At 48.4% G+C, this 25477-nt stretch overlaps 1 protein-coding gene across 7 annotated transcripts in view; it reads right to left on the bottom strand.

Annotated features, from left to right (window-relative positions):
- Positions 1-25477, bottom strand: part of ASAP2 (ArfGAP with SH3 domain, ankyrin repeat and PH domain 2) — a 198192-nt gene that overhangs the window by 59091 nt on the left and 113624 nt on the right. For all 7 annotated transcript variants that reach the window (XM_047845254.1, XM_047845255.1, XM_047845258.1 and 4 more), the window contains exons 4-7: positions 15067-15141; positions 13252-13301; positions 10765-10894; positions 5287-5372 (exon numbers count right to left, since the gene is read on the bottom strand). In XM_047845254.1, the coding sequence (XP_047701210.1) occupies positions 5287-5372; positions 10765-10894; positions 13252-13301; positions 15067-15141 (341 nt within the window). The remainder of the gene's footprint in view (positions 1-5286; positions 5373-10764; positions 10895-13251; positions 13302-15066; positions 15142-25477) is intronic.

The raw sequence follows: 25477 nt of genomic DNA, 5'->3' as shown, positions 1-25477 counted from the left end.
TCTTCCTTCACAGTTAACAGCAAGTAGAAAAGAGAATGCAGGAAACGGCCATGCCCCATCTGCAGCGTAGGGGAATGTGGCTGCAGAACCGGACCTCAGATAGAAAAAGGAAACTTTTTGTTTTAAAGCTCAGAACTCCACATTTGTGAGGTCATTTATAGTAAGTGAGGCAAGAAATGTCACAGAAGGCAGACAAGTTTTCCTGCAGGAACAGTGAGCTGATGCTCACCACTGCCTCCGAAGCATGTTGTGTACCACCCTCTTGAGAGAAATGAAGAAATTGCTTCCCCACGAGCTCAGGACAGAGTTCAAAACCTGTCATGAGACCTGTAGCACCCACGTGCTTTGGCTTCCGCCTGTGTCTCCAGGCCTCAAGTAGCACCATTTGCCCCTTCCATTCACTAGATTCCAGACCTACCAGCAGTCTATGGCCAACAGATCCCTCCTGCCTCAGGACCTTTGCATATGCTGCTTCTGCTTTCTAAAAACCTCTCCCTGCGAATATCTTCTGTTTTGCCTGGATTATTCCTACCCATTCTTCAAGTTTTAAGTTAAATATCACTTTGTTAGTGAGGTCTCCATGCTTTAAAAAGAGTCTCCTTGCTATATTCTCTGAGCATTCTGTCTCTTCCTTCAAAACCCTTAGCACAACTAGCATTACGTAGCCATTAGTGTGTTTGTTTAAAATACACCCACCCTCCCTTAGATCTGAAGTTCCAGAGGGTAAACACACGGTATCCACAAAGGCTCGCACATTTCAAGCACACAGTATTTGCTGAATGAAAAAACAAACTGATGAAGGGAGGAAGGACTCTCCAGCTTTGGCCGGATGACTGGAAGGAGACGATGTTCAAAATGTGATGTGGGTCTCACAAGTATTCACGTGAGGTGATGGTTATTCCTTCTAAACTCAGCGACGGTCCTGGGGGACTTTCCCTGGTGAAGTATGGAATGGACAGGAGGGGCTATAAAGGCAACGCAGCGTGACATTTAATGCGGTAATTCCAAGGGGGAAGGGAGAGGAATATATACGGACGGAATGTGGGTTATGAACCGTTACTAGCCAGGCAGCAGGAATCGCAGAAGCTGTGCTAGAAGCTGTGCTGTTCTTGCCTGAATTTGCACATTCAGGCGTAATTCTTTGTCCTATATTCTCATTCCCGTATTTTACCGAAGTCTTGTCAGAGTGTTCAGAGGACTGCTCCACGTGTCTGCGTCCACCGTCAGGGCAGAGGGGCCGTGCCTTCCACCCCCTGCCACCACGGCCGGCAAATGACAGGCACTCCTCTGAACTGGAAAGGAAATCAGGGAGCACACACGCAGGAATGGGAAACTGAGCTCCTCCCCTGCTGTCACGAACTCCTCTGGTTCTCATGCTTTGCTCCAGTTACGTTTTTTCTTTACAGAAACTATCTCTTCAGTCACTCCAAATTCTTGTGGAATAGGTAGAAAGAGAGGGAGAGAGAGAGGGAGAGAACACCAGGATGAGGAGCCAGAAAAGTATCACAGAAGATGGCACGGAAATGGTCCTGCTCCTGGGGACCCACGGAGGGGAGCAGGTGCACAGCTCCAAGAATCTCTACGCCTGCAACCGTCCGTGGAGAGGAGAGCCCTGCTGTGGAGGCAAGTACTCAGAACTCAGAGAACTCAGAGTACCCAGAACTCAGAGTACAAAGAACTCAGGGTTTCTCGTCACACATGTCATTTCCAGCATGACCCTGGATGGTGCGCTGGGAGGAACGGCACAAACTTGGGTTTAAGATGTGGTTCTTATCTTTGTAATCACCCAGCCGATCTTGACCATCTACTTAGAACACCTCCTCCCTCTGACTGGCAAAATCCCTATCTTTCTGTACCCTCCTTTTTGAGGCGTGTTTTGGCACCTCAGTATACCCTCCCAGGCCTCAGGGAAAGTGTCAAAGAAAAGGGCTGTCGCTGCTTCATCACCTGCCACCACTGTGACATTTCCTTTCTTTTTTTTAAGATTTTATATTTAAGGAATCTCTACACTCGACGTAGGGTTCAAACTCACCACCCTGAGATCGAGAGTCACTGGCTCCACTGACTGAGTCACACCCCATCACTGTGACGTTTCTAAGTATAAACCCTGGCACATTTTTCTTAGGTTGAATCATCAACACTGGCCCAACCTTCAGTCAAACAACGTTTACCACCAATACCACCAAGTATCAGTTTTTGTTTGTTTGAATTTTGTTTTTCGTTAAATGGTTTCTACACAGCCTGACCGAACCCTCAAGCCTTTAAAATGCACCTGCCGAGGCTCAGTCTTCAAGCTCCCACCAAGCAGGGTGCCCTCCGCCTCTGGCTGTAGCCTTCCCAGCAGCATCCTGCCATCAGGGCCCAGGACTCGCCTGCCCTTTGCGCCCTGGCCCTGCCTCTCAAGGCAGCAAGCTTGTCTGGGGCCCTGGACCTGTGTCTCCCGAGTTCATCAGGCAACAGCTGGTCATGGCGGTTCTCAGCAGAGAATATGCTAAGGGAGACCAGGAAGGAGCTACGAGAACGTGCAGTGTGCAGCCACGTGGTCCTCCGTCCAATGGCCAACTCATTCCAGCCCTGCATTAACCTCTAAAATGTGGATGAGAAAAGTCAAAGCTGTGCAAATGATGGGAAGAGCATGCAGTACACGCACGCACGCACGCGCGTGCACACACACACACACACACACACACAGGAAGTAATGGAAGATTCATCATTCTCAAAGGTTGCTGAGCTCATGCCCATAAAAGGCCAACTAATTCACTTTTCCACCACTGGTCTGTTGCTACCCAACGGATCAGTTTGGGCAAAATAAAGAGAAAAAAAAGGAAATCCCAGAATAGCTCTTCAAAATAAAATATTATCAAGGAAGTGACCCACTTCCTAATCTGTCTCACATAAGGTTACAAGGACAAGTACTGAAGAAGTAATTTGTACGTTAATCACAAGGTTAGGATTTTGAGTCTCTATAAAATAATTCATCTTGGAAATTCTACAAATTAGAAGCCTTTTTCCGTTCTCTGAGACTCTTTCCAAGCTTGGGGCTCTTCCCTTAGCCTACGGAGAATCACACGGCACGTCTTCCTCGGCGGTTTGACCTCGAGGGCACTGGAGACGTGCTGTCACCAAAACCGTAGTAAGAAGGCCAAAGCTGTGCCAAGTTCAACAGTGCGACTTCCTACGCCAGGTAAATGCACCACGCACTACAGACTGAACAAATGTCACGGCCCCTTTCCTTGCAGTCTACGTGGTTCGGTGGGAGACACACCACAGTATGAAAGATGCCACGCTGGAAATATACAGGAGGTACGTGGGAGTGCAGAAGGAAGAGAAGTAATTCCATCAGGGGAGGACCAGGTGATTTCAAAGTAGCAGTTAGGCTGGAGGTAGGTCTTAGGGATGGACAGAAGCCAGGGGAAAGCACAAAGGCCCAGCAAGACATTCTAGAGAAGAGAGCAGCATGTGCAAAGATACATTAGCGTGGGGCATGGCCTATTTGGGGACAAGCAAGCAGACAGGTGTGGCGATTCAACCTCCAAAGACTTCTCACATCAGTCACGCCCTCCAGGGGCACCGTCCCCAGTCTAGGTCAAGACATAGTCATCTCTGGACTGCGCCGGGACAGAGCTGTGGGCGTAAGTGATCACTCACACCCACTCTTGCTCCTCGTTAAAGCAGAAGTGGAATCGAGAAGCCTTCCCAGAGGTTTCCCATCACCCCTGCTCTCCTCTCCTCGCCTCACACTGTTCCACTGTTTCACAGCCGACCCCGCCCCCCCCAAAACCGTTACAGACATCATGTGTTTACTATTTGCCCACCTCATTAGAACCGGAGATTCATGAGTAAGAAGTATCACCAGAACCCCAAACAGTGGCCGGCCCATATCGAGCCCGGGAGCTCGGTATCTGCTGAACGAAGCCCCGATTCGAAACTTTCACGAGCTTCCTCCGTACATTTAGGATAAAACCTAAAACTGTCACAAGCCTCCAAAGGCCGTCCACGTCTCTAGGCTCTTCCATCTGGTTTCATAGCCCAATACCTTCCCTTCCCTCATTATGCTTAAGTCACACGAGGCTTCTTCCTGCCTTGAGACCCTGACTTGGCCTGGAATGTTCTTCCTCTACTTCTTACCTTCTTGACCTTTAGATCTCGGAGTCCATGCCTCCTCAAAGAGGCCTGCAGCGAGAGCAAGAAGAACGTGAGTATCTACCATACCCTAGGTACTGTGTCTGGCTGGAGGATACAGCAAGGAATGGGGCGGGGCGGGGGTGCGGAGAAGAAGAAAAACCCAGTCCCCGCCTTCCATCTTCATCGAAATCAGGTCCTTCTACTCTTTCCTAGATTCCAGCACTTCAGACACGTTCCAAATGTGCAGCATAAAGCCGTTTGCTGAAGTCCACTCGCCTGCTGCATTCGAGCAGGAACGGTGCCCGTGAAGGACAGTATTTCTCTCCAGCATCCAGGACAACGCCAGACACACAGCACATGCTGCGAGTGAGGGATGAGTGAGGGGCTGGGTTACGCCAGGACCGGGGTTCGGGCAGCAGGGACGCAAGTGTGGCGTGATGAGTGCCGGGCTGCGCGGGGCTCACGTGTGGGCCAAGTGGAGTATGGGAGACGGCCGCGAACACGGAAGCATCGCCCTCTCTCCCACACTCAGCCTCCTTTGCTCATCGTGGTCACTTGCTTTACGGGATAACTCACACAGGACACTATTTCCTTAATTTAACACACTAATTTCTTTTAAACAACAACAACACAAAAACATCTGTGAATCATGCATGAGATCAAACTGGTCTGTCCCTCTGCAGAAAGAGCAAAAATAAATACATCTGATGATTACTATAGATTTTTATATTCTTTGTATTTTTTATCGAAGAGTCTTACACCACAAAATTCGCCCTTTTCAAGCGCACCACTCAGTGGTTTTTGTATATTCACCAAGTTGTGCCATCATTAGCACGGTCTCATTCCAGAACATTTCATTACCCCAAACAGCAGTAATCCCCCACTTCCCCCAAGCCCTGGCGATCAGTCACCTGTAGATCTATTCCTGGCCTTTCAAAGAGATACAATCACACACAGCGTGGCCTTCTGTGTCTGGCTTCTTTCACTTAGCACATTTCCAAGGTTTACCCGTGGTACAGCGTGTATCCGTACTTCATTTCTTTTACTACTGAGTTTTAAGTGACTGTTCATTTTCCTCAATGCAATACTGTATATCTACCAGAAGCTGCCTTAAAGTGAGAAACATTTGAAATGACATCATAACAAAGAAGAAGAACTTACTTGCATTGGGCATGAAAGTATTTGATCAGATTCTGAAGTAAATCCACTCCCTTTTTAATCTTAATTTCATTGACCTTCAGCAGATACTGTTAAAAAAAAAAAAAAAAGGGTATGTCATAAGCAGAACAGAAGCTTGTGAGGACAGACCACCTTCTCCACTTCTCTGACATCTTTTACTAGGGGTAGAACTCACGCTAGATGCTTAATATTTTCTGAAGGCCAGAACTGAACATTTCTCTTAGTTTGGGGCGATATGAATTACCTGACGTCCAGGTAACTAAATGTTTAAGTGCCAAGAACTCCTAGTAGTAAGGCACTGTGCCTTAACCTGCTGGAAGAAATTTTCTTCGAGCTGCACAAAGGATGCGGAGGGGTGGAGTGAAAGGGCTCTACCCATCCTGGACGCTTCTGTCCACATCCTCCTGCCCACATCCCTTCTCTGGGCAGGTCGTCAGCTGCAACACTAAGTGCTAGTGTTTAGTATCTGAGACTCCTGTCACTGTGTCTCTGCTCTTGGCACTTAAGAAAATGTGACTGTTATAAAAACCAAATTAAAAATTTTTTTTTAAAAAATGTTCTATTTATTTATTTAGAGAGACACAGAGTATTGAGTAGGGGAGGGGCAGAGAGAGACAGAGACACAGAATCCAAAGCAGCCTCCTGGCTCTGAGCTGCTGTCAGCACAGAGCCCAAAGCGGGGCTCGAGCTCACGAACTGTGAGATCACGACCTGAGCCAAAGTTGGACGCTTAACTGACTGAGCCACCACCAGGCGTCCCAAAAACCAAATTTCAAGTTGAAATTACTTGAAGCCGCTTTTCACTTTTCATTCATTCAGGAACGACCACTAAAATATCAAGAAGTCCCAGGAATCTACAAAACCAGCATCAGGAAATGCATTCGTTCTTTGCTAACGGTTTACAGAACAAAGACTCCGTAAGTTCTCTATCCCTTCCACGGTGAGGATATGGCATACAGACCCCTGAGAACACGTCATCTCCGAGACTAGATGCTCCCAAAAGAGCGGCCGCCCCTGCTGACCACACAGGCGTCTCGGCCACCAACTGGAAAGCTGACGTTCAGGCCACAGAGCCCACCAGGAGAGGAAGCAGCTTGTAAAGAGTTGACTACAAAATTTCAGTTTCCTACACCAACCTCCTGCATATCTTCCCCTTCTTTCAGTCTCATATTTATTCGCTGTTAACAAAATAAGATGTTTGGCAAATGGATCGAAATGGTTACGTGGTTAACAAGATGCTTGGCAATGTGTCAAAATATAAAACGTGCGCCTTTTTGGTATAGATATTCTACTTACGGGAACTTTTTCTAAGAAGATGATCATAAAAGTTTATGAACATGAATAGAAAACAAGGTTCACTGCAGATTTGCTTATAAAAGTAACAAACGGCAACCCAAATGTAATGAATGGAAAATTAAAGTACGGTGCAGCCACACACAAAAATTGCTATGTAGCCAGGAAGCTAATAAAGCAGAGACTTTCTGACATGGAAAGATGCCCATGACATACTGGTGACTCAAAATAATCAGGATACAAAGCACCAGTAGAAAATGATCCCGCTTATACAAATTATTTTTATGAATGGACACAGAGAGATATATGAAAGACGTTTAGCTCAATATCAAAGTACTTATCTTTTGGGGTGATTTTTTTTTATATTGAATACATTTTTTTAATTTTATTTTTTAAATTTACATCCAAATTAGTTAGCATATAGTGCAATAATAATTTCAGCAGTAGATTCCTTAATGCCCCTGACCCATCTAGACCATCCCCCTCCCACCATCCCTCCAGTAACCCTCTGTTTGTTCTCCATATTTAAGAGTCTCTTATGTTTGTCCCCCTCCCTGTTTATATATTATTTTTGTTTCCCTTCCCTTAGTTCATCTGTTTTGTACCTTAAAGTCTTCATATGACTGAAGTCATATACTTGTCTTTCTCTGACTAATTTCACTCAGGATAATACCCTCCAGTTCCATCCACGTAGTTGCAAATGCCAAGATTTCATTTTTTTTATTGTCGAGTAACACTCCATTATATATATACGAGTTGATTTTTAATTTCATATATACAGACTAACTTTTAAAAGTGTATTTTTTTTTTTTTAATTTGAGAGAGAGAGAGTATGCATGCATGTACAAGCAGGGGAGGGGCAGAAGGAGAGACAATCTCAAGCAGACTCCAGGTTCAGCCCAGGGCCCAATGTGGGGCTTGACCCCACGACCCTGGGATTATGACCTGAGCCAAAATCAAGTATTGTACTTTTCAACCAACTGAGCCACCCAGATACCCCAAGAGTGCCTATTTTTATAATCAAAGAAAAACAAGACGGGATCTCTCCTACATTTTCCATTCATGCATGCTCTACATCACCTATTTATGGCACACTGAATTTCTCTATAAAATTCATTTTGAAAAAAAAGTTACAGAGTTTTACTTTTTAATATTCTTTTAAATTTCTTTTATTCTTTATTATTTTTGAGAGAGAGAGAGAGAGAGAGAGAGAGAGACAGACTGAGAGCAAGCAGGAAGGGGCAGAGAGAGAGAGGGAGACACAGAATCGGAAGCAGGCTCCAGGCTCTGAGCGCTCAGGACAGAGCCCGACGTGGGGCTGGAATTCAGACTGTGAGATCATGACCTGAGCTATAGTCGGCCGCCCAACTGACTAAGCCCCCCAGGCGCCCCAACGGAGCTTTAAAATAAACACCTACAAGCCAGTCTTCAAGATTAGATCTTGGGCAACTAAAATTTTAAACCCCTAAACAACGGCAAACATTTACAAACTTGAGGTCCTCAGTATGAGGAACCAGTTGAACAATTTTACCACCATTAACTTCAGCATCTCCCTTGGAGATGTTGGATTCCGGGGGGAATGCTTTTCAGACATTCTTTCTTCCCCACAGAGAGCCCTTTCCAGCCCACTTCTGTTTGGCCCACATCTACATCTTTCATCGGATGCGTCCTCTTCTGGAAACCCCACCTCTGCCTCTGTACGTGCACACAGTGCCTGCCTCCGCTAACGGCCGGATCCACTAGGCTCGGCACACACAGGGGCCTGCAGCCCACCCGGGGGCCGGCTCGGAAGGTGGCTCCTTTGTACAACTGAGAGGCGTCATTGACACAGCACATTTCCAATCAAATAAACTATTCTACCAATGCACACAATCCATTCACTGAACCCCAGAAGAGGAAAAGCAACAGTGTGGGGTGCCTACCTCAGAAAGCAATGCGGTGCCCCCAATAGTAACACACTAATGGAGTTTCACAATTCACTAAACTTTTTTTTTTTTTTAACGTTTATTTTTGAGACAGAGAGAGACAGAGCATGAACAGGGGAGGGGCAGAGAGAGAGGGAGACACAGAATCTGAAGCAGGCTCCAGGCTCTGAGCCATCAGCCCATAGCCCGACGCGGGGCTCGAACTCACGGACCGTGAGATCGAGACCTGGGCTGAAGTCGGATGCTTAACCGACTGAGCCACCCAGGCGCCCATAAACATTCTTAAACAAGCAGTCTTTTGCAGAGTTTAGGCAAATGTATTTTCTCCTTACTGCAGCTGAAAAAAAAAAGAGCATGACCCAAACACACATATATACATACCTGTTCCAAATCCATTCTTTGTAAAACACTGCTACTTAATTTTACCCCAATTAAATAAAAACAATACCTAGTATTTGTGTACCACACAGCAATTTCCTATGCCAGTCTCATATCCTCTGGGCTGATTCCTTCAACACCGTGAGAAATTGGCCAGGCAGGCATTGTTATGTACGAGGTCTGTTTATAAAACAACATGTATCTAAAAACATCCACTCTCCTATCTACAGTAAGACTTTGAGCTTAGCTGACTTTCTAAATATTCACTTAATGGAAAAAAAAAGTAGCAAAGGAAGAACAAAAGAACAAAGAAGACATGAGACATAAAACAACAAAAAAAGTAAGACAGTAGACATAAGTCCAACCACATCAATAGCAACACCAATGTGAAAGGATTAAACAATCCCATCAAAAGGCAGAGACTGTCAGACTGGATTTAAAACATGCTGTCTACAGGAAACACACTTTAGATTCACACATACACTACAGGTTGAAAAAAAAACCCCATGCAAACAGAAGCTATAAGAGCTGGAGCAGCCGTACTAATATCAGACTAGTATCACCTCCTTGATCCTGGGACTGATTCTCCTCCACTGAGCACTTAGGAGATCGCTCTGGGAATAAAAACGCATGTAAGCATACTCCTAAGATGCACTTGTCTAAAAGCTGAATGCCTGCTGCAATTAACATTCTGAAATCAACAAGCGCCTGTGCAACAGCCCTGCGGTTGACTGCTCCGTTGACTGCTCACAGGGAATCGAGAGCAAGGCTGAGCCAGCGACAGTGCCTGTCACAAACGGTACCCGTGCACCATGCACACTTAAAACTCAGGTCTGCACCTGCTACGGCACAGACGCCGTCGAGTACACGGGCTTCCCCGGAACTGCCAGGAGAGCAAACCCTCAGGCAGAGGCAGGAGTGGTTTCCACAGGCCGTTTTTACAGAGACCCACAAGCAAGACATAAAAAGGCTGGAGAAAAAGGCCTTCAGGATTGGTTTCTAATATTTTCCAGCCCCAAGCCTCCGCCAGGGAATGTCCCAGGGTGTCAGCACTGTTTCCCTCCCCCTCTCCAGAGGCAAGGGCTCAGGCTGCAGACAGGCACTCCCCAGGGCCTCCCACCTCGATGAGCGGACCTGGGAGGAAGCACTTCAGAGGCAGGTGGCTTGGCTCCCTGGATGCCCTCTGTCACTCACGCCCGTGTGCACCCAGACCCACAAGGGGACCAGCTGCATTTTTTTCCAGCTGACTTCTCCCTGGCCTCCTCATGGATTCCACTGGTATAATGAGAGCCCACACACCTCATTAAAAAACACTAATGGAGGGAGTACTTTAGCGACGCTCCATGTGAGAGGGAAGTCTGAGTATGTATTTGAGGCCAGAGAGGACATTTCTTTAAATTTAGTTTCTTTCCTACCTTTTTTTTTTTTTTAAGTTTATTTTATTTATTCTGAGAGAGAGAGAGAGAGAGAGAGAGAAAGGGAGGGAGGGAGGAAATCCCAAGCACTGAGCCCGAAGCAGGGCTCAAACTCACGAACCAGGAGATCATGACCCAAGCCGAAGTCAAGAGTTGGCCGCTTGCTTAACTGACTGAGCCATGCAGGCGCCCCTCTTCCCTACCTTCAATTAGTGGTTGGGGTTGGATTCAACTCATCCCACGCTCCAGGAGACTCAGGCTCCCCCAGTAAGAGAAACTGGACAAATGGAGTCCAATCATGCCCCGGTGTGCTGTCTGAAGCCTCTGGAAGTGTGCATTCTCCACAGGAGCTGACACGCCGTGAAGACCGGCTGCAAGACAGCACCCACTCCCCCCCCTCCCCAGCTGGCTGCCTGCCCCCCGCAGGAACCTGCACCCCCAGCTCTCACCTCGCACATCTGGAGCTGGAAAAGCCGCCTCTCCTTCTCCATCTCTTCGGCGATTTCAGCCCCGCTGATCTCGGTGCGAATCATCCCATGCAGCTTGGCATGCTCCTTCTTCTCCTTTTCAATTTTGGTGCTGCAGGTGAAAAAAGCAAGGATAATTTGAGATGCCACCTGGCACGGCAGTCCAAACCAGACCAGACGGGCCTGCGGGGATCCCATTACCCAGCCTGCGAGACAAACGTGCATGAGTCTTCTAGAAACAAGACGGCCTCTTAACTCACCGGAATGGAAAATGCGTGTGGTTATAAGAATGTCACACTTGGCCTTTTTTGGGTACTGACTCAAAATATACTTTCCTAAGCACCTACTTCATGCCAGATCTGGGTCAGAAGAGGTAAGAGAGCCTGCTTACACCTCAGAGACTTCCTTCAGGGCAGCGTTCTGTTTGTCCGTCCGTCCATGTGTCTGTCGGTGTGCCCGCTGAGCCACACACAGGGTACTATGTGGCGGGAGACTCCCTCCCTCCTGGGATTTCTCCCTGCTGCTCTCCACCCGCCTCCTCGCTGAGTGAGGTCTTGCCAGGGCTCTGCCTCGACTCGGACAGCGCTCTCTGTCGCAGAACAACCCTCACACGTAAATGGTTAAAGAGTTACTTTTATTTTTTTTTTTTTTTTTTTAAAATTTTTTTTTTTTCAATGTTTATTTATTTTTGCGACAGAGAGAGACAGAGCATGAACGGGGGAGGGGCAGAGAGAGAGGGAGACACAGAATCAGAAACAGGCTCCAGGCTCCGAGCCATCAGCCCAAGAGCCCGACGCGGGGCTCGAACTCACGGACCGCGAGATCGTGACCTGGCTGAAGTCGGACGCTTAACCGACTGCGCCACCCAGGCGCCCCTAAAGAGTTACTTTTAAAAACTATCTTAGAATTATTTCAAGCTCTCACACTCTCAAATCCTGGGATTTTGTGAGTAATTCTGTCCCCACTCCATGTACGTATGTCCTGATTTTGATCTCATTCCCTTTTCAAACCTTTCCCTTTCAGAACCACAAGAGCCTCTCAGGTAACCTGCTTCAAAATCCCGCCCCCCCCTCCCCCCCCCCCCCCCCCCGTGCCCCTGGTTCAGAAATGCCCAGAAGCGTCTCCTCTGAGAGGCCTGAGGGTGGCCCCAACAGCAGCTGAATGGAAATCCACCTCTGGCCGCGACCCGATGACTCTGGCAGACTGGCAACAAACCAGCGAGTTTTGGCTTCCTGTCTACACGGGAGGCCTAGTGAGCCTCTCCGTGTCGAGTGCACAGCACTGGTCAGCGGAGGAAGGAGGCTCAGGGCAGGGACAGCAAGCCTGGAGCTTCTCTGGGATGAACAGACCTTCACGTGCTCTAGTTTATTCCATTAGTAAAATCCGGAATTTGGGGATCCGAGCAACTTGGAGAAATTTTGGTGTAGAAATTTAAGATTTCCAGGAAGGGACAAGTATCAGAGGTTTGGTATTCCCTGGTTTGAGCTTTGTGATCCTTCTCCACTGAACAGATACCCGGGGCTGGTTTTAAAAACAACACACACACACACACACACACACACACACACAAAACCCCAAGTCCAATTAAATACTTGTAGTGACATCTGGAACAGCTTTCTTCTTAACACCTCTCACTTTGCCAGATGGCTTCATGTTAAAGTCTCTCTCTCCACTCAGAAAACTACATTGTTACCCAATGCGCAGTCATTACACAGCAAACGTGAGACGTTTCAAAACATGTTCTCTCTCTCAAGTATTTACAGTAATTAAAACCACTATCTCTGCAATCAGCAGCCCAATTCTAGTGAGCGAGCGGGATCGTCTCCATGCTGGGAAGGAGCAACCGTGACCAGGAGCGATGGCTGGAGCCAACCCGAGAGGTCCTGCCTTCAGGGGGGACCGTGGTGCACATCCAAGAATCAGCTGACCCTTTTCTTCGCGTTCTCGCAGCAGATGAAGCCATCAAATAAGGCTAGCGTGGGGAGTTCCAACAAGCTCTTTTCTCTCTCTCTTTCTAAACCAAGGGACTGGTGCTTTGGAGAAATACAGACATAAAGCTAAAAGCAGATGGCTCACGCGGATCGCCAGCAAGATGAAGTCGGAAATCGTGCAACCGTCATAAACGGTGATCAAGTAGAGAAAGTGTTTTTTTTTTTTTTTTAAAAAGGAAAAAAAAACACCTCCCGAGAAAACCTGGCCTTATCCTTCAATCAGCTTTCCTGAAAATAACCCTCTACACCCGTGATGACATAACAGAAAAGGGACCAGGAACAACTTGTTTGAAGAGGTCCAGGGCGTCGCTGAATTTAGACACCGAGTATGGAAGCATCTGACACAAACCACAGCGAGACGGTTTTAAGGGAATTCGTCCCTGGGTTAAGGTTTACTTAAGAAAATACCTTTAAGCTATTAAAAGCTCAGTTTAAAGTTAAAATCTCAAATTACCTACTAAAAAATGGCAACACTCACATTTTTGTTTCATAGTCCTTCCAAGCTTTATCAAAAGGCTTTTTCAGATCCTGCAAACAGAGAGGCATAAATTAAACAGAACTAGTATTAACTTCCGGGCAAGACAACTTACTTATTCCTAGACTGGCCCCGAAAGGAACATTAATTTCTGTAACAAATGACGCATGCGATCCCAGGGAAAAGAAAGAGCATGAAAAAAGCACAGGCTTTTAACGAGGTGAGCAGACGTGCCAAATGCACGGAGAACAAGCAGGAATCCCATCACACACCCGCTCCCCACTGGCGTATTGACTCATGGCCTGCGGTGTTTGACCCACACCCTGCCCTCTGCCTTAGGACTGCTCTAAAATTAAACCCAGAAAAACATTTAATCTGCAAGTATTTTAGTACCTCTCTCTACAAAAAAAAAAAAAAAAAAAAAAAGGCAGGGGGGACTCTGACTTTTTCTACGACCAGGAGAGATGTAACCCTGATTTGGGCCCCAACAAGGATATAAAAGCCATTCACCTTCTCCTGAGGTTTTTGTAGAGAGAGGTACTGAAATACTAAAACACAAGAGAAGGTGAATGGCTTTTATATCCTTGTTGTTGGGGCCCAAATCAGGGTTACATCTTTCCTGTTCATAGAAAAGTCAGAACCTCCCCCCCTCTTTTTTTTTCCTACTCTTGCGTCTGGCACTTAGGACCTCGGACGCTGATAAAGCCAGTCTCAAAAGCACACTGAGCCACTAGAAATGCTACCAAATGGCTCCCACCTACTTATGCTCCCTTTCCCCAGGGTTCCTGTGTAAGAAAGGACCTCCTTTTGGGGGGAGGGACTTATTTTTTCTCTTTTGACCATTCACTGTCCTCATGACAAGGCCCAGGCTCCTCGCCTGGCATCCGAGGCCTTCTAGGAACTAGTCCTTCCCATGGGGGAAGCCTCGTCTCCTGCTCCTGCACCTCCCCGGACAAATGCCACATCAAAAGCCTCAGGAGCAGGGCCCTGTCGTGCTCCCACGCCCGTACACACGTGTCCCTCTGCCCTCCCATCCTGCTGACTCGGCTGGCGTGTTATTTTAGGACCCAGGGTCGGTCCAGGACAACGAGGAATGTTCCCCGGGTCCTCCCGGCTCACCAGGCCCAGGGCTCCCACTGCCCCAACAGCCCGCCTGCGCTTCCAATGTGCCAGACGTGACTGGGAATCAAGTGCAGATCCAGTCAAAGAATCTCATCTCCTAAGAACTGGGGCACAATCATCTGTTTTTCGTATGACACATCTGTTTGTGCCAGGGACACGCTCAGCGTCTGGTATAGATGCCATTCGAGCCGAATGTTCCTCACTCACATGCTCACGGAACAGTTCACACCTGAGGTCTCTCTTCCCGAACAAGGAACATCCTTTGGAGGACAGAAAGATCAAGTCGGCTCAAGCCGTCCTGGGCCAGATTTTCCTACCGGGAAACCACATCCTGGCCAGGACCTTTCTCCCAGCGGTCAACCAGCCGCACGCCAGCCAGACAACCAGACTTCCCCGCACGGGTTTCCCCGCTCAGCTGACAGAGCCCCAAACCGTTCACAGGTTCCCAAAGGGCTGTTCTCTCCCTTCACGCCCCCCCTTGCCATCCCACGTTTAGAGCACCAGCAGGAGGACCGGAAAGGCCATGGGTCACCCCTGGTGTGGCTGAAAGGTGGTGCCAAGGTAGCAAATCAAGGGAAACAGAGGGACAGGATGCCGTCCTGCCATCCCAGTGAGAACACCGCTGCCCCAACAGGCTGGCGTGACTGCGGTTCTCGGTTCCACGGGGAGCGGGAATCAGGGTCGTTAAGGACATACCCCTTTCACGCCTTTCAGGTCCCCCTTCAGCAGACTGTCCAGAGGGAAGGAGATGATGTTGTTCATATTCTGAATCTAAAAAGCAAGCACACAAAATTCTTATTCGATTTCCTTTTTTTTTTTTTAATTTCTAAGTTTATTTATGTATTTATTTAGAGAGAGATAGAAAAAGCACGAGGAGGGGAGGGAAGACAGAGAGAGAGGCAGAGAGAGGGGGAGAGAAAGAACACCAAGCAGGCCCCTTGCTGTCACTGAGAAGCCCGACGCGGGGCTCGATCTCATGAACCGTGAGATCATGACTTGAGCTGATAACCAAGAGTCAGACGCTCAACTTATTTCCTTTTTAATCTGAAGTAAGAACAGCAGGATGTTCAAGAACACCTGGTAGTAATTAACCTTCACCAAAAACCTGGCCAGCACGTGCATGACCGCTTTACCCATTCCTATGTTCTTTGTGGCGATTTCATTTTACAAATAAAACTGTAACAAGTCTATTTTTCACAACAGCCTTCTACTGCTAAAGTATGAAGTTTGTGGAAAGATAATTATTACAGTGAAGACAAATTATTTCAAAACAACCAATGACAGAATCACTTTAAAGATACCAGAACAGAGGGGTGTCTGGGTGGCTCAGTCAGTTACGTGTCCAACTTCGGCTCAGGTCACGATCTCCCCGTTTGTGAGTTCGAGACCCGCATTGGGCTCTGTGCTGACAGCGCAGAGCCTGGAACTCCTTCAGATTCTGTGTCTCCATCTCTCTCTGCCCCTCCCTCACTTGCAGTCTGTCTCTCTCTCAAAAATAAACAAACGTTAAAAAATAAAATAAAATAAAATAAAATAAAAAAGATACTAGAACAGAATCACAAACACTTCCTGCTATCGCTCGTGGCTCTTAGCTCCTGGGCTATGGCTTACTCAAGTCTCAGGCTCACAGACCACAGCATCCCCACGGTGGCCCCCCACGGGGAAAATCAGAACGAAAAAGAGAACGAGAGGGGCGCTTCTGTGTCTTTGTGAATGTGTAGGAGTCAATGTTCAGAGAGACGAAAAGGAATGAGTGTGTGTTTGTGGTGTGTGTGAGGTGTGGGGCGCATGTGTACAATGTGAATGCGTGTGTGTGAAAGCGTGTGTATGTGTTCCTAGTGTGTGTGCATGTGGCTTTATGTGGTGCGTGCACGTGTGTAGACAGCGTGTGTGGGTGTGTGTATGTGGGATGTGTGAGATGTGTGTATACGTATATAGTGTCTGTACGTGGGGGGGTGTGCGTGCATATGTGTATATAGTATGTGTGCGTGTGTGGTGTGTGCGTATGTGTATTTCTGTGTGTGTATTTATCCGGAGATAAATGAGAAAATCAGGGAGAGAGGTTTTGAGATCCTCTGTTCCCTTCCCTGAAGCACAAAAGCAAGAGACAGTGAGACTTAGCAGGTTGTCACCATGGATTAAACCGACCAGAATCAAACCCTCCCAGCACACTCGAGCCCGCGCACACACAGCCAGCAAGGCTGTCCCCGCCGGCTTCAAATGTGAGGGAGCAAAGACACGACGCTTCGGTTAGGAACGTTCAGGCACAGACTCCCTGTGTTCTGGACCCTACAGAGTCCCTCCCCGGCGACAAGCTGAAGACCTGCTTTCTCCTCTCCCCAGGCTCGGGCCACTGCCTTCAGTCAACACAACACGGGTCACTTGGGGATACACACACCTAGGTTACGGGCCTATAAAAAATGAGACACAAGTAAGGACTTTGGAACCATATGCATTTATTCTTACACCTGAGCAGAGGAAACTTTTAATTTTAGTAGAATTACCTGGAATAGGAAGACCAACTATAGGCATAATTTTTAAGGCGATACGGGATCTGATTTTCATACACTACTCGGCCAAAGAAACTTCAAAACAGAGGGAAGAAATTTACTTGAAAGCTAGTGGTAAGGGGCGTGATAATGCACCGAACTGCCAATCTGCCAAATAAATGATCAACTAATGGCTGTCATTTCAGAAATGCCTCTTTGGGGTAACTTTTGTCCGAGGCTTACACAACTCTGTGTCTGTCACGCACCCGACACTTTTCCGGGGTACGGTGTCATCAGCTATGAGTGGCGAGGATTAGCCTTAAGTTAGATGTTCGAACGCCGAGACGCTGAGCTGGAGGCGAGGTGTGAGGATGACTGGACGGAACGGGGACAGACAAAAGGCCGTGCCGGTGAGTCAGCTGATGGCACGCACACCTGGTTTCCACCGTGGCAGGAGAAAACACGAGTGCAGGGCGCGGGGCTGCCCCACGCCTGTCTCCTTCCACATCTTCCACGTCTGCGGGCACCCACGTGCGGCCACGCCAGCTGCCACCCCACGCCGGCCCTGCCCGCGGCGGGCGGGTCCCTCACACCGGGATCCCCTCCGCTCCGCCTTTCGGACCAGCTGCTTGCCCACGAACTCCCTGCGCGCCGTTCTTGCCACCATGTCTTCCGGACCGAGGCAAAGGCTTCCCCTGCTCCTGGCCACCAGCCCCTGGTCTCCGCCTGCCCCGCCCCCTCCTCCGCAGTTCTGTCAGATTCAGCTGGTGTGGTGCCCCTCACCCCTGCCCTCGGGACCCTCCACGGTCCAAGCCCCTTCGCCACTTTTCATCTTCGTATCCAGCCAAGCGGAATCCTTGGCTGTTCTCTGCTCGTGCTCAATCTGTTCCACCCGCTCAGCATCTTCCCGCAGCCCCCTGTCCAAAGCCTTCCCCTCCATCAGGCTCCCCGCAGATGCTACCTTCCCCGTGAACATCCCCCAGCCGCCAGCAGGAAGTGATCCCTCCCTCCCAAATCCTCCAATATTCTCTTTTTAAAGAATTTCTTCAGGTCCTTGACGGGTTCTACCCTGCTTCATCTCATCAGTCTGACCCCGTACGTCCGAAAGGACGACTTTCAGTGTCCCTTATGCTATATTCTCCACGGCACCTAGTGCCGGGCCTGGCCCGGAGCAGGTGCTTAAGAAACACGGATTGATAAATCATCTGTAAGCATTTTTCTGAGCATCTAATACAGAAGAGACAGAATCCAGAGATACATTAATATCTTTAAGCCAAACATCATACAACAAATGCGTATGTGAATTAACTAGTCCATTCGTTGCGTATTTATTCAGCACGTATTTGTAGATAGCAACTAGCTGGCTACAAAGATACATAGAACACAATGTTTGCCATCTCAGAGGGAGAATAAATATATACACACCAAGCTTTAAACAGAGAAAGTCTAAGACATACCCAAGACATACTTGGGAAGGAGGTGACTGTCCCAGTTGCTGAGTCTTGAGACACTGCCCTTTCAGCGACATGATCACACAGAGCCATGGCTAACAGTCAGAGGCACAGGTCAATTTGGCCCTGAACACCATCTAGAGACGAACCAACATGGCATCATCTTGGACAAGGCAACTGCGAGACAGGGGCCGCAAAAACAGCCCAAAGCGGGGCATCAGAGCCGCCCAGGGCGAGAGGCTGAGCCAAAGGCACCAGCACAACTCAATTTTATAGTGGGTTGGAGAACAAGGTGCTTACAGATTAAAAATCTTATTTCCAGAAAGAAGCCTAGTGGATTTGTTACCGGAGGCATGTGTAAGCATGAATGCACACATGAAGCGAGTGAGGAAAGCGAGATCCTCTACAGTGGCGGGGACAGAACACCACACAATTTGGCTTATAAATCTATTTTGAGACTATTTGTTATTTAATTCAAATAAGAATGTAGGTACTGACACACAGGTATTAGGGCCAGAAGAGGTAAACTAAGCTTTGGCATCTAGAGTGAAACTGTCAAGTTGAGGAGTGAAAACTTTTGGAGATCTAAACACACTGACCAGCTTGCATTCATTCTAGATACTGCAGATGGGGCCCATAGCCTAGCAGCGACCAGGACATTAAAGAGCCCCTACAGCTGCCAAGGAGATGCACAGGGTCCTCAGGGAGTGACAGGAGAGGAAGCTAAAGAGGCACAGAGGGGTTAGCAGCAAAGATGGGTTAGACAGAGCCTCAGTCCCCAGGAACGCACCATTTAACAGGAGGGACAAAGCCCATAATTAAGTAAGCAAACTGCCATGTGGCTCTCAAGAGCCATAAATAAAGCACCACAGAATTTCCAAGAAAAGAAAACTACTTCTGGTCTGGACACCAGGGAAATCTTCGCTGATCAGGGGTTATGTGAGGCGGGCCTTTAAAAGAGGGAGAATTTCATCTTGCAAGACAGAGTAGAGGGTATCCCAGGCAAGAAGCAGTGTGGACAAGCGAGCAAAGGCACAGCCCAGCACGTGAGCAGAGAGAGGAGCAGGGAAGACGATGCCGAAAAGAGAAGGCTGGACGCCAGACTGACTGAGGAAGTTCTGGCCTTCGTTCCAGGTGATTTTTCTTTCTGGAGTTACTCAAATGATCTAAAGTAAGAAACTATTACTTTTCTAATCAGAAAATCATTAGCTTAATTATTATAAAAGAAACAAAGTAGATTAGTGGCTGCCTGGGGCTGGGTGTTAACTGTAAGAGAACACGAGGGGCTGACCTTACTGGGGGCAGAAAACGTCTCCAGGCTGATTGGCGGTCATGGCTATGCCACTTGGTAAAATGACTAGAAATCACTTACTCGTATACTTGAAATAGGTGAAGTTTATGAGATGTGAAATACACTTCAATAAAGCCATATTTTAAAAGAAACATACAGGAGTGCCTAGGTGGCTCAGTCGGTTAAGCGTCCGACTCTATATTTTGGCTTAAGTCATGATCTCACAGTTCATGAGTTCAAGCCCCGCACGGGGCTCCACATGGTGGTGTGGAGCCTGCTTGGGATTCGCTCTCTCTCCCTCTCTCCCCGCCCCTCCCCCACTTGCTCACTCTCCTCTCTCTCTCTCTCTCTCTCTCTCTCTCTCTCTCAGTAAATAAAAATAAACTTAAAAAAAAACCCGGAAATATACAATTACAAATACAAACAGAATCCCCATTCGTGGATTCACTAACAGAGCTTCCATCCTCCTGGACATTAGCCTCTGCACTGACACACAGTCAGAATGCTGCTCCGCATACGTAACGTGCACAGCACAGCAGCATTCTGACTCAGGGTGAGCGTCCCAGGAAATGACTGCTCTGGTCTCTGCCTGGGCCGGAGAACACGTGCACCAGAGCCCAGATGTTCTGTCTTGGCAAGTGTGCCCTGCAGCACCAAGGCCGGGCTCTGGATCTTTCCCTGACTACGTATGTCGGGGCAGCCCCACAGCCTCAGGCCCACAGCTAAATGAGCCATCTTCTGTTCTGGCCAACAAGGGCGTAAACCACAGCCAAAAGACTAGTGCACATCCTTGTGCTCAGCAGCCCCAGCCTCAACTCATGAGTCATGAAATTTTTATGACCTATGGGAAGAATTAAATTATCCCTGGGTAATCCAACTAGAATATTTCCTTAGCGCCAAGCAAGCACTGGGCTTTTCCCTTCTGCTCCGACTTACTTTTTAACAAGCATGTTACAAAAACTGGCTTTCTGAAACACCAAGTATGGTCTGAATGTAAGTTATTAATCTCACACTGCTATTGACTATGGATCTAATACCAATAGCAAAGAGGCAATCTTTTCTTTATTTTTTAATGAAAGCTCTTATTTAACTCAAGTCTACACCCAACTTGAGGCTTGAACTCATGACCGTGAGATTGAGCGTCACATTCCGACTGAGCCCACCGGGCATCCTGCAGATTGGCAATCTTGAAAGTAACAATCCTCCCTTCTCTCTCTTCCTGTCTTCACTTTTCCTGGCTTCACCTGACAAGATGAGGCCACATGGAGTCAAAGGCGAGCAATCTCACAAGGAGAAATACAACGATTCAGTTGGTAGGGCAGACAGGGCTAGAACAACCTCAAGATCAAGAACAACCTCATATGCCCTTGCCACCGACCGGGGAACTAAAATGGACAAAGAGATGAGGTGGGGACTGGGAGAGACAGAGCCAGCCAACAGCTGTCTTTCTGTGATGTTCTTCCTAATTATTTTACGTTTTTGGTCTTAAAATTCCTGGCCTCTAGCTTTGTCACTTCCATACTCTGTATTTGCACTTCCCCTCCTATGCTGCCTCAGCTCACAGGGTGCCATCTCACCTGCTACCTTAGCTCTAGTCGCTGGTGATCCAGCCAGAGCTCTACCCTTGGTCCCACTGTACAACCGACCCCGGGGAACCTCAGTGCTGCCTTCTCCTTGACTTAGGCAGAGCAAGATGGCCTTGCCAAAGGAGATCCATCTAGAAACCTGAACCTAGACAGGATGCTCCTATCATAGCTATGTTTAAGAAGCAACATGAGGGGTGCCTGGGTGGCTCAGCTGGTTAAGTGTCTGACTTCAGTCAGGTCATGACCTCACAGCTCCTGAGTTTGAGCTCTGAGTCAGGCTCTGTCCTGACAGCTCAGAGCCTGGAGCCTGCTTCAGATTCTGTGTCTCCCTTTCCCTCTCTGCCCCTCTCTCCTGCTTGGGCTCTCTCTCTGTCAAAAGTAAATAATAAACGTTAAAAAAAATTTAAGGGGGCCTGGGAGGCTCAGTGGGTTAAGTGTCCAACTTCGGCTCAGGTCACGATCTCACGGTTTGTGAGTTCGAGCCCCATGTCAGGTTCTGTGCTGACAGTGCAGAGGTTGGAGCCCGGAGCCTGCTTTGAGTTCTGTGTCTCCCTCACTCTCTGCCCCTCCTGTGCTCACACTCTGTCTCTCTCTCAAAAACAAACATTAAATTTTTTTGTTGTTGTTTAATTTAAGAAGCAGCACAAGAAGAATCACAACAGAAAAAGTCCCTGGGCAGACTTCCTACCTCTGGGCCGATGAATCCAGAAAAGAACAGGTCTTCCCAGGGCTCTCCTCCAAAATCCTTAATAGAGTCCAACTCTCTTTGGGGATAATTAGCTTGTCCTTAAAGGATCAATGTATCACTATATAAAACATGGCCAAATAATCTTACCTGAGATTTACCTGTGTCATGTAAGTTTATTTTAATCTGCCTCATTCATGAGAAACTGGAGAGGTAGATAATACTTTGAGATCTGTGGAGTTTTTCTTTTCTTTAAAAATTTTTAAGTCATTTATTTTGAGAGAGAGTGAGTGCACAAGCACACATGCAGGGGAGGGGCAGAGACAGAGAGAGAACGCCAAGCAGACTCTGCACTGTCAGTGAAGAGTCTGAGGTGGGGCTCACCCTCATGAACCGTGAGATCATGACCTGAGCCAAAATCAAGTCGACACTTAACCTAATGAGCCACCCTCTTTTCTTTTTCTAATTTTTTTAATGTTTATTCATTTTTGAGACAGAGAGAGACAGAGTACGAGCAGGGGGAGGAGCAGAGAGAGAGGGAGACACAGAATCCAAAGCAAGTTCCAGGCTCCGAGCTGTCAGCACAGAGCCGGATGTGGGGCTCAAACCCACAGACTGTGAGCTCATGACCTGAGCCGAAGTCAGACACTTAACCGACTGACCCACTCAGGAGCCCCCCTCCTCGTTTCTTTGTAACATGAGCAAATGCTGCTCAATCACCGAGTTAACAAGTAGAATCGAGGCTTCAAAGAAAGGCAAACCATGTGTCCAGCTTTGGCACAGGGCCAGCACCTCCCTGTCGGGGTGGAGGGCTGCAAAAAGACCTCGGACCTCATTGCTCCAATTAAGGGCATAGTTCTTAGTAGAGGTTTCCATATTAGTAAGGATAAGCACATATGAAACTCCCATCACCTGCTGGAAACTTCACGTTATTTCCAGGAGCCAGAGCCTAAGACCCAGGAGGGTATGTGGGTGGTGTTGCTAGGGTGTTAGAGTAGCAGGGAAGCCTATACACCCGTGGTAGCCACCAGCTAGGTGCACCCACTCTCACTTAAATTACATCAAGTTAAAGACCAAGTTCCTTAGCTGCACTAGCCATATTTCCGGTGCTCAAGAGCCACAGCTGGTTACTGGTTTATTACACTGGACAGATGTAGACCATTTCCATCAGTGCAAAAGTTCTACTGAACATCAATGCCTTATACCAATAACTTAAACGTTTTTAAGCAGCTTTATAAAGATGTAATCGACATGCAACTAGCTGTACACATTTTAAGATGTACAATTTGCTAAGTTATGACATATATACACACACCCATGAAACGGTACCCAAGATCCAGACAGCGAACACATCCATCCCCCAAAAGTATCTTTGTGCCCCCTTTGCCACCCCCAACCCCCTGCTCCTCACTTCCTGGGCTGCCACTGCTCTACTTCTGTCACCACAGAACAGTTTGTGTTTTCTAGAATCTTATACATACGGAGCCGCGTAGTACGTGCTCCCTTTCGTGGCTGCCTGCGTAACTGCGCTGAGCGCGAGCACACCTGCCTGGAGAGCCATCCACGGCCCGCTCCTTGTCCTCTGAGCAGTCCACGGCCTGGCTACGCCACCGTCTGTTTATCCAGACACCTGCCAACAGACTTCTGAGTGCTTTCCAGTTTGGGGGCTACTACAAATCTTACAAATAAAGGTGCCATGATTGTTCGCGGGATGGGACTCTCAAATAGCGGTCTTAAAGGCCTTCTCAGAAGGTGACATTTGAGCAGAGTATGAAGTGAGGCCCCGAGCCCTGGGAGAATCCGGTGGAAGAGACTTCCCAGCAGAAGGAATTTCTCGCAGGAAGGCCCTGCGGCAGGAGTGTGCCTGGTAGGTTCAAAGTTTTCTATGTGCTTTCCAAAGGCTGCTTCCCTGAACGAATGGGCATCCAGGCAAAGAGATTTTGCAGAAGCAGAAGCTGTTAGGTAAAATGGTCCAAATCTTTCAATGGCACTGGGCCGTTTGCTCTCGTTTGACCCTTACAACTGTTCTGAGAAGTATGTACAGTTATTCCCATTTTTCAGATGTGTAAAGCAACAGAGGGTGAGTCACCCCCTCGGCCCCCCGGATCCCAGTGAGAAGAAGCAGAGCCGAGCTGAGAGGCGGGAGCCTGAGCTTGACCTATCATTTCGCTCCCAGAGACAGCCTCATACACATGACCCGAGAGCAGAGCAGGAGAAGTTGGGACACTGAACACGGGCTTCTCTCTGAGGGTCTCCGTCTCCGTCAGAACTGCCCTCTGGTTCCTTGATACACAAGGGGAACCATCAGGTCACTTTGCTTTTGGCGTCACTGAAGAGACTTCGCCCCCCGCCGCCAGCAGGGGTCTCCCGTGCGGGGCACCGGGGACACAGGCTCCCAGGCCGCCTGCTGTGGCAGCAGAGCCCCGCCGCTGATTTGCTTAATTAAAAACGAAGGGAGGGGAGCCCACGCTGATCTTGAGTTAAGTCTGACACAAACTGAAAGATCAAAACCAGCCAGCTGCCAAAAACACACTGGCAACTTTCACACCAGAGACACGAGGGGATACGGCTGACCTGGTTTCTGCCTTGCACGCTGTGTCTCTGCCAGTCACACTGCTCTGATCTTTCACGGTTCCAAGTGGAGAGAAAACGGTGACCCTCTGCCCCTCTTTTCCATTCGATGCTAGGTGCTAAAGCTGCACGCTTTGGCCCACCTGCAGCCATGTTGAAAACCGCGGACGGCCAGCTCCGAGGCTCAGGGGAGCACCGACTGGGAGAACCCAGGATGTGTGCCATCCCAGGATTCCACAACTTCTCCTGAAGCCCGCATGCTGTGAAAGTTAAGCCATCGACCAAAAATGAAAGCACCCTTTCAAACTTCTTACCTCCTAGAACGCAAGGTTGGGAGATCCTTGCTGGGCTCACAGAGGCCCAAGCATCAGTGTCCCTCTTCTTGGGGGTAAGAAGCCTCACAGGCACTTCACCCCGCTGTCCTCTAGGCTAGCTGGCTCCTGACCGGCGAGGTCAGCATTACAGGGAAACTTATCAGACATGCACATACTCAGGAACTCTCAGAACGGGCCCAACAAAGTGTTCTCACAGCTGCCCGGCACCCGAGTCTGAGAACCACCATTCAGTAGGTGCGGCAAGGGGCTGTGATTTTTACTTGAACGAGTTCCAGGTGGTGCCGGTGCTGCTGGGCCCGGGACTGCACTTGGAGAACCTCTGGTCTAGAGCAATGCTTCTCCACCTGTGTGCCTACTTGTCCCTTGGGGACCTTATAAAGATCCTGGTTCTGCAGACCTAGGGGACGAGGGCCTGGCAGTCTGCATCTCCAAGAGGCCCCAGAGGATTCCACTATGTCTACATGTTCTGTGAACTGGAATCTGGGATATGCAAGCACAGATATGGTTTGCCAAGTTTTAGATTTTAAGGAATGATTGATTAGTAGCTGAAAATTCCCAAAGAGAGGGGAATGCACACAAAGAACCTAGGACCTTGAATTGATCTATATAAATCCACTGATGACACCCCACAGGGGCAGGGGCGGGACTCCTGGCCGAGCAATTTGCCAACAGGAGGGGACACCGGGAGCACAGCTCAGA

This window comes from Prionailurus viverrinus, unplaced genomic scaffold (genome assembly GCF_022837055.1).
Source record: "Prionailurus viverrinus isolate Anna unplaced genomic scaffold, UM_Priviv_1.0 scaffold_33, whole genome shotgun sequence".
Classification (NCBI taxonomy): domain Eukaryota; kingdom Metazoa; phylum Chordata; class Mammalia; order Carnivora; family Felidae; genus Prionailurus; species Prionailurus viverrinus.
This window is presented reverse-complemented; position numbering and strand designations above follow the sequence as displayed.